This window comes from Oncorhynchus masou, chromosome 18 (genome assembly GCF_036934945.1).
Source record: "Oncorhynchus masou masou isolate Uvic2021 chromosome 18, UVic_Omas_1.1, whole genome shotgun sequence".
In the NCBI taxonomy this organism is placed as follows: Eukaryota; Metazoa; Chordata; class Actinopteri; order Salmoniformes; family Salmonidae; genus Oncorhynchus; species Oncorhynchus masou.
The window spans coordinates 20,441,809-20,453,015 of record NC_088229.1 but is presented as its reverse complement, the minus strand read 5'-3'; the positions used below and the strand labels follow the sequence as shown (position 1 = coordinate 20,453,015).

Below are 11,207 nucleotides of genomic sequence, written 5' to 3'. Positions count from 1 at the left end.
GCTTAAGCAGTTTGATTGTACATGTTTCACTCAATTTGTCTTTTACATACTCAAGACTAGCCAGTGTAGTAATATTAATTTGGCACATTTGATAAATGTCTGCAGCATTCTTTAGCAATAATCAACTAACTTTAAGGTAACCATGTAGCTGTATGCTTGGTGACTTGAGCAAATTTTGCAACTTGAGGATACATTTGAGAGATTCACCTTCCCTTGTTTCCTTTCATGAGTGTTCTAAAAATATAACTTACAGTATTGGCCAATATGACTCTTTGGGAGGTTGGTTCTGACTAATGTTCTGCACCTCTAACTGCATAGAACGCTTGAATGTTGCATCAGAGAACCAGAGTGTAGAAATGGTGGCATTTCAACAAGAATGTCAAATTTGCTTTGATCAAAGATTTTTGTGGACCAGTATTTAAAATTGTCTTTGTTACATTATTGCATTTTCTGGTATTGCTGAAAACTTGAACAAAAGCACATGATGAAATACAGATCATTTTGAAGGCAGCAGGGGACCTGTCAGGTCTCTGCTCTACAATGTGTTCTGTTACACCAATCTTGACACTAGCTCCCAGGAAGGGAAAATGTAATTCTACAGTGTTAGGAATGAATTGGTCCTAGATGACATGCACAGAAACACTGTACAAGTAGGTCTACTGCATGAACTTCCTTTTTACATGCCTGGAATGGTTGTGTTGAGAAATATTTGCCTATGAACATAACAGTAAGCTATTGCACAGCAATTGCATGAAAAGGAGTTTATATCAAAGCATTTGTTCCACATTTAGAATGTCTGTCAAGACTGGGTGTTCTCTGAACAATATGTTTCATACAATGAAGTTTTGGTGTGTGTGCTTCGAATGAGAGACTGTTGGAGAGAACCAGCACACTGGGTGCTTGATGATTAGTGGTCCTGTTCAGAAAGTTTCCCCTTGAGCCAGAACATCCTATTAGAAAGTATGCAACATCAGAACTCGGGAATTGGCCAGAGGAGTGTTCTGGAAGGCAGAGTCTGAACCCCACGAATGTGACGCAGCAGGAACCAGACAAACAGAGGAGATGGCATACTGGGGACCCTTCATCACAGACGAAGTAGAGCCAGATTCCAGACCACTGCATTATCTCCCCAAGGTAGTTAGGGTGCTGGCTGTCACCCCACAGCTCGCTCTGGATGAACTTTCCCTGGGGAGGCTGGATTGAGGCTATTCCCTGTGTAAATTAATATACTATAAAATGAACATACAAATACAGGAAGTTTATTCAATGTTTTGAGTGGTCGTGAAACATGTTTACAGCACTTTGTAGTGAGAATACTTCCCCACTGCATCCATGAGGATTATAACAAGGTCAACCTCCCCTAAGTAAGCCGACCAGGCTGACTCACAGCATTATCTGGGTTCCCTTTGAAGAGCCACTTGTGATGGCCTCTGTGACAAAGGCACGGCTCCATATCCCCCAGCCCAGATAGTCCCTCAGGCCCAAGGGCTCATCTCGCTGCTCACTGTTAAGCATGAGGGTGGGCAAGCGCGTCAAACACCCAGACAACTGAAAGGTAGAGGAATAAATAATTGACTGAACCATTGGTAGAATAGATCAAAGATGTCTAAATAATATTTGTACACGTCAAGATTATGCACCTACTCAACAAGACATTCACCTGGGACCAAAATAGAAGAAAACATTTGCAAAAGAGTACTGTATACTATCAGTGTGCAATGTTCACACTAATTTATGTTCTCTCCCATTTGGGCACAACCCTGATATCAGTGGCTATCCTAATCTCATAAATTTATAAGGAAGACTGAGCAGTGAGTTAAAGTGGATTCTCTAATGGGCTACATCGGGTTGCTTAAGGATGATGGAAATCACTGCTACTGTGGCTGAGTGAGAAAAATAAAAGCCGGTGACCATAATGATTCAAAGTACCTTGAACATTCCAGTACACAAAGAATATCCCAGGGCTGTCTCACATGGTTATACCTGCGATCCTGGCCGTCCTTCACGATCCGCATGAAAAGGAATGTTCCAAGCCTGCAGAGGTTAGAACATGAGTATCGTTGTCACATTATCCCCAGCATTATTCATTAACCCAACCATAACGACTCACAACCATAAAGGGTTCTGCAACACTGTGTTGGCCCAAGCCTTAGCCTTGGCTAAGACTGCTGAACTGATACACAACTTTGTTGAATGAAAAGCAAATCAGCAGAGAACACTAAAGCTCTGCAGGTGTTTATAACTGTTTTGTTCTTCTCCACTGATGGGATTGCATATTAGGTCACAGGAGGCTGCTGAGGGGAGGACGGCTCATAAAAATGGCTGTAATAGAGTGAATGGAATGGTATCAAACACATTGAAACTATGTGTTTGAAAGTGATATCATTCCATTAATTCCTTTCCAGCCATTACTATGAGCCTGTCCTCCCCAATTATGGTGCCACTGGCCGCCTGTGCACTAGATTGGAAACTCTTTCACCCCGACTCTGTCAAGCTTAGCTTACACCCCATGCTGTTACCAATCCAGTCTGCACATTTTGCCTCAAATGACGAGTCCCTCCCCAATAGCGACTCAGGTGGGCAAGTAATATAAATGTGCCAGACCCTAAAAAATAGACGTTTCACAGTAAGGCGTGTTCAATTAATATTTTACCCAGTAGCCTACAGAAGGTGACAATTAACTCCAAAGTTCAAGGGTAAAACTTTTGATAAGCACATACAGAGCAGAGGAGCAGCACAAGAAGACAAGTTAAAGAAGCTTGTCAAGAAATGCAATTAATTTGTTGCATTGACAAGGAGTGCCCATTCAGTGTCTACAGGTAAGTTGCAGCGGTTTACATAACTAACTGTAAAGTAAATAGCTAATTCTGAATGGCACATACTGTCCTATCAGTTTTAACTTGCATTTTGACAGTTCATATGTAGACAGATCTGTTGTAACATATTATACTAGAATAAGGCAAAAGCCAACAACAATTGTCACATGCAATTGTCAAAATGCCTACATGACTGTTGTTAAGGTTGTGACTGCTGTTTTTTGGTTTAAGGCAATTCCATGGTAACAGAGTGGTACAGTATGAGACAATATTGCTACGCCATTTTTGTCGATAAAACATCTGCTATGGTAATGGACAATTCCACGATAAGAGTGATGCTGATACACCCCGATTTTTCACTTTAAAATGTATACCAAACAAAAAATAATGATTGTGCAAAGTTGTTTAACTTTGCAATGATTACTTTTAACAATTTCAACTGAACCTCTTGCAAAAACACATTTACTTGAAGAACAGTGCATATTTAAAGTTTGGTAACAGAATGACGGTTTGTGTAATCATAGGGTTACCAAACTTTGCATCAAAACAAAAAAAAATTACACATGCAATAATAACTCAGTTCAAGGCTATCATAAAATGTTATGACAGAATGATGGCAAACTCATTATTACCAAACTTTGCATTTGTAAATGTGTTTTTGTAAATTTTTCCGTGGAAATTGTTAAACGTAGTCATTGTGCATATTTGTTTAGTTTAACTTTGCAATCATTCATTTTTGTTTGGTATACATTTTAAAGTAAACATCTGAGTTTCAGCATCACTCTTATCGTGGAATTTCCCTTTACCATAGCAAATGTTTGATGATTGACAAAGGGCGTAACAATATTGCATTGGTAAAATTGTAACATTGATCTACTGTACAAAGTTAAGTCGGGTGAGCTACAGAGTAACAATTTGTGGTAAACATATCACGATACAAATTGACCAAACTCGCGCTACAATGTGACAATTTGTGGCAAATCGTCTTGGACTTTGGGTCATTGCTTTTGCATTCTTATTTATAGAGGCTTGCAAGGGTGACTAAATCAGTTGGTGGTAATGTTGAAGTAAACTGGGGTGTATTCATTACCTCTTGCAACGGAAACCGTTTAAATAAGTGGATTTGTAACATTGATATTCATCAGATACAAAATGCTATACTTTCGTTAATGAAAAAAAAAGCCTAATTCCATTGCAAACATTTTGTTTGACCGCATTATTATTTAGAATAGGCCTATGCCCAAACCTAATAGATTCGATTACTTATTCAACCAATGGTTGAAATCGTAGAGATTCCCTGCAAACACGCCTCGGCATGAATTGGTATGCTTCAAATCAGCATGTTATATACCTGCTATATCATAAAACTTCTCTGTTTTGAGAGCTCCTGATATGGCCCATCCAGTCCACTGGATTCTCAGGTCTGCAGCTGCACATTATGCTATCGTACTCCCTTTATCAGGTCCAGTAAATTATATAATATCAAATGGTATTCTGACATCGGACCAGCCCCACTATCTTGAAACAGTCCTGTGTAAAGTTCACTTCCATAGTATGTAGGCGTGGCCAACGACAATTTGATAAGACATAGTCTTCTTCTTCTTCGGTGAGGTTTAACAACGGTTGGCATCCAATATGTTGCATTGCGCCCCCAACTGATCTATAGTATAGCTCAATTACACTTTGTGATACAAAATCGTAAAGGGGAAGTGGGATCAATGAAAAATATAAATATATTTTAATTACCCTACCAACTCATTTAATTACCCTCTATACTCATTCAAATCCATCACCTTTACTTTAACCCAATCTTATCCTACCCCAGGCCAATGCCCTGAGAGGATTGGACACTACCACTCAGCACATGCTGTAACTCTTCTGAAGTAAAATCTTGTACTCCCAAATACTTTTCTGCAGCTGTCACCACAACATATTTTTTCTGTGATTTATGTTCAATTTCTGCAGTACAGTTGATAACCATTGCTATGAATGCTAAGAAGCCAACCTTACTGAAGCATACTGTATATTGTTCATTGGTCTATCCCTCAGTGCTAGCACAGATATCCACAGCAACATGTGCACCCCAACAGTTGACACACCACTTTATCCACCAAAACAACACAATCCTCTATCCCATGCCCTCCTGCACACTTCCCACATCCTGGAATTTCCCTCATACACACTGCTGTGGCACGACTATAAATGTTGCACCTGAAACAGTGCAGTGGATTCGCCACAAAAGCTTTAACCGGATAACTGATATATCCTATCATGACCTTGTCGGGTAAATACTCTGACTCAAAAGGACTGACAGTGACTCCTCTGTTTCACCACACTCACCACCGGGTCTGCGTCGCACCAAACGTTGGGCGTCACAAACACCAGGAATCTTCAACTTCACCTCCACACTAAACACTACACCAGAAATAGCTTATTTTAATGGTGCCCTGTTCCTAAGAGCAAAGCAAGAAACAGATCTTGACCCAAGTTGTGTGACACGGAGCGACCGCTAGTTCTGGTCAGAAGAAACACAAACAAATATAACAATTCCACTACAGTTTACCTTCACTGATTCAACTACACCCAACTCTTTTCCCACCAACCCTGAAACCACAAATGGATCCACCAAAAGGCAAGGATCCACTTTATCCAGAAATGTCACTCCTACTGGACCAAATGTATCTTTATCATAACCATATGCATCAATGCAAGGCTCGGGCTCCGAGCTCTTCACAACACCTTCTACCCCTTCCATTTCATCCCCAGAACTCAAACTGCCATCCAGCTCCACCTGTTTGAATTTGACACCAATCTTCCTTGACAACCTCTCACTTGTTATTTCTAGCTTCAACAGATTCAAACCCATCCTCTGCCTCCCTAGATCTCCTCTCTCTTTCTCTCCAATCCTCTGCCCTTAACCAATTACCCGACTCCTTCTGAAAATATTCAACTTTTCCAAGCCAAAATCTATTTTTAGCATCGAGAGAGACATGCTAAGCCTTGTACTCCCTCCTCTTCAAACTCAAGCCATCACCAGTTCACCTTCCTTCCTCCTAGGCTAATAATGCAATACATTAATCAGACATAGGTGTGCTAAAAACACTGGGAACACAGGGGGACCCCCGAGTGGCGCTGCGGTCCAAGGCACTGCATCTCAGTGCTAGATGCGACGCTACAGACCCTGGTTCAATTCCAGGCTGTATCACAACCAGCCATGATTGGGAGTCACATAGGATGGCACACAATCGGCCCAGCATCGTTATGGTTTGGCTGGGGTAGGCTGTCATTGTAAATAAGAATTTGTTCTTAACTGACTTGCCTAGTTACATTTTAAAAATGTAGTCCTTAAAACTGCCATACATGTTTGATGCACTTTTGATCTTGAGCTTAATAGGCATCCATCCGACTAATGTCTTAACTTGTCCTTCCTCAACCTCTACATTTCCAGGGATAAAAAGCTCAACACCAGGGAAAAGGAGAAATTATGGCAGATGGCAATGGTCCAAAAGGAGGCACTGGGGTCCTTGCGAAAAGATTCCAAAGGCAACTGAGCAGGGGCAAAGAGAAGGTATACAGTACTTTAACTTTCTCAATATAATGCATAATATTATTAAGTTGTTTGAGGTTTGACATGTATAGTATTCCCTACTTTGTAGGTCTTGCAGAAGTTTGGAAAGACAGTGGAGACCAAAGATGAAATATTTGAACAATGCCTCCAAAATCTGAATGACCAACAGGTAGTCACCATGACAGTACAGTACTACACAGAGATCAGACCACACCGTGTATGAACCTGTAACGATAACCTTAAACGGATATGTGATTTATATTCTATAGAAAAGGCCTGTAAATGTGCCCCAGTAAATCCCATAGATGTATGTATAGCCTACAGACAAGATGAGTCACTCTATAATCTCTGTTTGCAGATTGATGGGAACCGGTTATACAAGGACCTGAAGATTTACCTTAGTTCTGTCAAAGGTAAACATTTGTTCAGTCCGTCTATGTTGTAAATTAAACGTGATCTGTATGATGTTGTCCATAAATTGCATGGTTTTCTATAGCTTTATCACCATCAGTAGTGCCCCAGTCTGATAACATGTGATCCATGCTGTCTACTTTCCACAGGAATGCGGGAAGCTTCAAAACGTCTTTCCCAGACTCTGCATGGTGTCTATGAGCCGGACTGGGATGGAGAAGAGGACCTGGGGACCATTGTTGAGGTCAGTCATAGCACTGCTGTATTATTAAGAATGGCATGCATGACTGTTGATTATTATTATTATTATGCAAATTTCTGTATAAAAACATACATAACATACATTTTCTCCATATGCCAACAGGGTGAAGACCTCCTGTGGAATGATTATGAGGCGAAGCTGATAGATCAGGCACTTTGCACCATTGAGTCTTACATAAGCCAGTTCCCCGATGTCAGGGTAAGGATGGAAACACACACACACACACTCCCTAAATATTTGATCTCACACGGGCATTATTCCTTTCCTCCAACCCCCCAGGAGAGGGTGGCCAAACGAGGCAGGAAGTTAGTCGACTATGATTCCTCCCGTCACCACTTGGAGGCGATGCAGAATGCTAAAAAGACAGATGATGTCAAAATTGCCAAGGTCAGACAGACAAGATACCCCTGTCTACTTAATTTGCACAGCAATGATCATTTAAACAAAACTACAAACTCATCTCGTCATGGTGCTTCTCTCGGTACAGGCAGCTGAGGAGGTAAACAGAACCCAGATTGTCTTCGAGGACATCAACAGAGAGCTGAGGGATGAGCTCCCTGCTCTCTATGACAGGTAACGAGTCAGAAGTCCGCACATAGCCAGATAGCAGAATGACAAATGCATCATCAGATCAAGTGTGTCAACAAAGAAAAAGTAGCGGACAATTTATATGAATAATGTTTTTTCTTCTCTTCATTTTGTTCCTGAAGTCGAATTGGATGCTATGTGTCAGTCTTCACAGCCATCTCAAATTTACGGGACACCTTCTTCAAGGAAATGACTACGGTATGTGCAGGTCATATTCTTCTCAATATCTGGGGTGGGAACACAGTGAAAAAATGTGGGGCTTTGCTTTGGTTTATAAAAAAACTTAACTGTTTTGTCAGCATTTAGGTAACAAAAGTCCTAGTTCTTTCAGTTTATATCTATTCTTAAACTGGTTTAATATCCTCTCTTTCAGTTCAACAGTTATTTACAGAATGTGATGAAGGACCTGAAGGATCAGCATCCAGACAAGGTGTTTGTCATCAAACGGTTGAATCAGTAAGTTGGCAAGGATTTTACATCTCTCACCAGCCCTGTTTTTTAAAATATTTTTATTAACTTTCCTCCCATTTTGAGTCTATCTATGAGCTGTGGTCTGGGATGAACGAAATAGTGAGTGTTACATAAAGCATAACGGTAATTAAAGCAAAGTAGGCGTATCAACATGTAGTCATCCTATCCCTCCTCTCACATATCTTTCAGGACTGGCTCTCTGAAGAGGCGATCTTTCATGTCCCCCAGGTCGTGGAGCGCTAGCTTCTCTGACTTCCATCAGAGTTATAGTCCGGGCAAGTCCGGCACCCTCACTAGAGACAGGTCCAGCTTCAGATCCCTTAGTAGCCCTCGCTATGATGAGTCATTAACCAGCACCCCTGCAGTCTCCCCACGGTCCCCACCTACTAAAGAGCCCTTTTCAGAGGCCCAAGACCTGGATGCAGACTCCAGTGAAGGCCCCACTGCAGAGAAGAAACCGGAATCTGAAAGCAGGGATAACACCACCACAAAATGTGCCTCTGGCAGCGGACAGAAGTCAGAAGAGAAACTGATGGAGAAAGAGAAGGATGTGAAAGAGGGACAGCCTCCTTCAGACCAGCACTCCACCACCTCCGATAAAAAAGGAGAAGAAGAAGAACGCTCTTCTGTGTTGACAGCGAGTACTTCCGATGTGACCAACTCCAATAACTCAGAGAACGTTGAGCTCCAGTCCTCGGCCATAGACACACCCCAGCTGACCATAGAAAGCCCTGGGGCCCCTGAGGACTCTGGGGCCCACGGTGTGCAGAACGGAGCGGCTTCTGATGGCTCCGATGCTAACGTGCTTGTCCAAAAGGTGAGACACACACAACCTTCAATGACCTTTCGTATGTAGTACATTTGATTTACACGCCAGTCTACTCTAATCAAGACAGGCAGTATAATAATGGGATTCCATCGACTGCTGCTAGACCATTTGGATCTACTGGTATATAACTTTTCTTTTCTTTTACTTTTAGGCAGCAAAATTACATATCCAGGAGCAGGAGGGTGCGAAAAATACTGTGGTTTAATGAAGGATCTCTGAGGAAAAGGTTGTTACTGTCTAAAGTAACTGTAATTGAGTTATTATATTGAGTTTCTTATTTCCTGAGTTAACTGTCAAAATGTTTTGTATTTGTTCACAGAACAAATTATAGTAATTAGGGAGAGTGGATGAATACTGCACAAGGGAAAATAGGATCAATATGAAAAGCCTTCTCAATATTACTGGAGGGATATAAGAATATCTCCTGTTTCCACCTGCTGTCTAAGATCTGGAAGCTCTTGCTTGTGGACAATATACTTTCAATACAAACGTTTTGTTTTTTAATTAATATAATCATTGGTATGCCAATTTGTGCTTTGTTTAGGGTTGTGCCAGTATTCACCCAATAACTTTATACACCCAATAACTGTGAATTGTATTTTAATTTAATTGTAGAGAAACAGCAAGTTCACTAAATTGTACTTGACTCAATTTGACATTCAGCTTTGCAAAACTGTATCTCATTTCATAGAGCCCACAGTGGAAGTGTCATAACCATAAAACCTAGCGGTCAAACAGGGAAATGGTTCCAATAATTTTTCCACCATACATTTTTTAGAAACACTTAAAATAAGGGCTGTATTTCATGTAGGCTTACCCTGGTGTGACATTTTTATAAGGTCCCCTTGTCCTAGAGAGATTTACACTGTTACACTGTCAAAATGTCATGCCAGGGTAAGCCTAAACGAAATACAGCCCTTATTGTAATTGTTTCTGAAATCCCCTATGGGAAAAATGAATGGTAGAAAAACCATTGGAACCATTTCCCTGTTTGACCGCTAGGCTTTATGGGTATTATGACTCATACTGTGTAACTCTATATAAGTTTGCTAAATTGCACCTGAAAAACTTGATTATTGATGAAACAAATAGCTTTTTGTAATGTCTTGTTTAGTGTCACAGCTGTTAATTGAAAAAATCAAATCAAATGACTAAATCAAACAGTGGTGTAAAGTACTTAAGTAAAAATACTTTAAAGTACTACTTAAGTAGTTTTTGGGTGTATCTGTACTTCACTGTTTATATTTTTGACAACTTTTTCTTTCACTTTATCACATTCCTGAAGAAAATAATGTATGTTTTACTCCATACATTTTCCCTGACACCCAAAAGGTACTTGTTACATTTTGAATGCTTTGCAGGATAGGAAAATGATCCAATTAACACACTTCTCAAGAGAACATCCCTTGCCATCTCTACTGTCTCTGATCTGGCAAACTCACTAAACACAAATACATCACTTGTAAATTATGTCTGAGTGTAGGAGTGTGCCACTGGCTCTCCAGAAATAAATAAAAACACAAATTGTGCCATCTGGTTTGTTTAATATTTGAAATTATTTATACTTTTACTTTTGATACTTAAGTAAACATTTGCTTTTGATACTTAAGTATATTTAAAACCAAATACTTTTAGACTTTACTCAAGTAGTATTTTACTGGGTGACTTTCACTTGAGTCATTTTCTATTAAGGTATCTTTACTTTCACTTTAGTATGACAATTGGGTACTTTTTCCATCACTGAAATCAAAGGTGTCTTGATTAATTTCGTTTTTATATAAAATGTCTCAAACATCTTTGTCCCGATACAGTGTATTTTATTTGTGAGCCTATAACTAGGTTTCCATCCATTTGGCACGGAAAACAGATTTTCATGCAAATATTATCAACAACAAAAAATATATATTCACATATTTCCATGATTTCATTGAAGTGACTTAATTTTTCCCCCTTTTCTCTTAACAAATCAATACAAAAAGTACATGGGGGAACACAAGTTTATACAGTATATAGAATATACAAAGGACAATTGGCTAGGGGGTACAATATCACATTACACAAGAACCTTAAGGGACAAACACACACAGCTATAATGGCTTTTATGTTGGTAGAATACAATATAGTTACATTTCTTTTTGCAAGGTAAGAAAGTGTGGTGTTTTGTTTGTACATTTTCTGAAATGAATTACACAAAAATGTCCAATTTATTTATATGACCCTATGATTACTCGGCTACACAGCTGATGCCTGCTGGACTGTTCA

At 39.9% G+C, this 11,207-nt stretch overlaps 1 protein-coding gene and 1 long non-coding RNA gene across 4 annotated transcripts; one reads left to right on the top strand and one right to left on the bottom strand.

Annotated features, from left to right (window-relative positions):
• Positions 1 to 1,126: 1,126 nt before the first annotated feature.
• LOC135504161 (uncharacterized) lies at positions 1,127 to 4,340 on the bottom strand. Of its 2 annotated transcripts, none has more exons than XR_010450087.1 (4): positions 4,168 to 4,340; positions 1,930 to 2,034; positions 1,388 to 1,548; positions 1,127 to 1,212 (listed from the first exon to the last, which is right to left on the bottom strand). It is a non-coding gene; the product is annotated as an uncharacterized LOC135504161 (long non-coding RNA). The 2 variants fall into 2 exon arrangements; XR_010450088.1 differs by having other exon boundaries at positions 1,984 to 2,034.
• On the top strand, positions 2,699 to 10,481 carry LOC135504159 (bridging integrator 2-like). Of its 2 annotated transcripts, XM_064922493.1 has the most exons (12): positions 2,701 to 2,819; positions 6,265 to 6,384; positions 6,473 to 6,553; positions 6,743 to 6,797; positions 6,945 to 7,039; positions 7,160 to 7,255; positions 7,337 to 7,444; positions 7,545 to 7,630; positions 7,768 to 7,843; positions 8,019 to 8,101; positions 8,306 to 8,933; positions 9,097 to 10,481. In XM_064922493.1, the coding sequence occupies exons 2-12, from the start codon at positions 6,301 to 6,303 to the stop codon at positions 9,148 to 9,150; spliced, it is 1,446 nt and encodes a 481-aa protein (XP_064778565.1). In that variant the 5' UTR covers positions 2,701 to 2,819; positions 6,265 to 6,300; the 3' UTR covers positions 9,151 to 10,481. The 2 variants fall into 2 exon arrangements, with proteins under 2 accessions (XP_064778564.1, XP_064778565.1); XM_064922492.1 differs by having other exon boundaries at positions 2,699 to 2,819; positions 7,160 to 7,444.
• Positions 10,482 to 11,207: the final 726 nt, after the last annotated feature.

Coding starts and splice junctions, on each gene's coding strand:
- LOC135504159 (XM_064922492.1), top strand. CDS start 6,301: ATGGCAGATGGCAATGGTCCAAAAGGAGGCACTGGGGTCCTTGCGAAA. Junction 6,554..6,742: donor AAAATCTGAATGACCAACAG/GTAGTCACCATG, acceptor CTCTGTTTGCAG/ATTGATGGGAACCGGTTATA. Junction 6,798..6,944: donor TTACCTTAGTTCTGTCAAAG/GTAAACATTTGT, acceptor TACTTTCCACAG/GAATGCGGGAAGCTTCAAAA.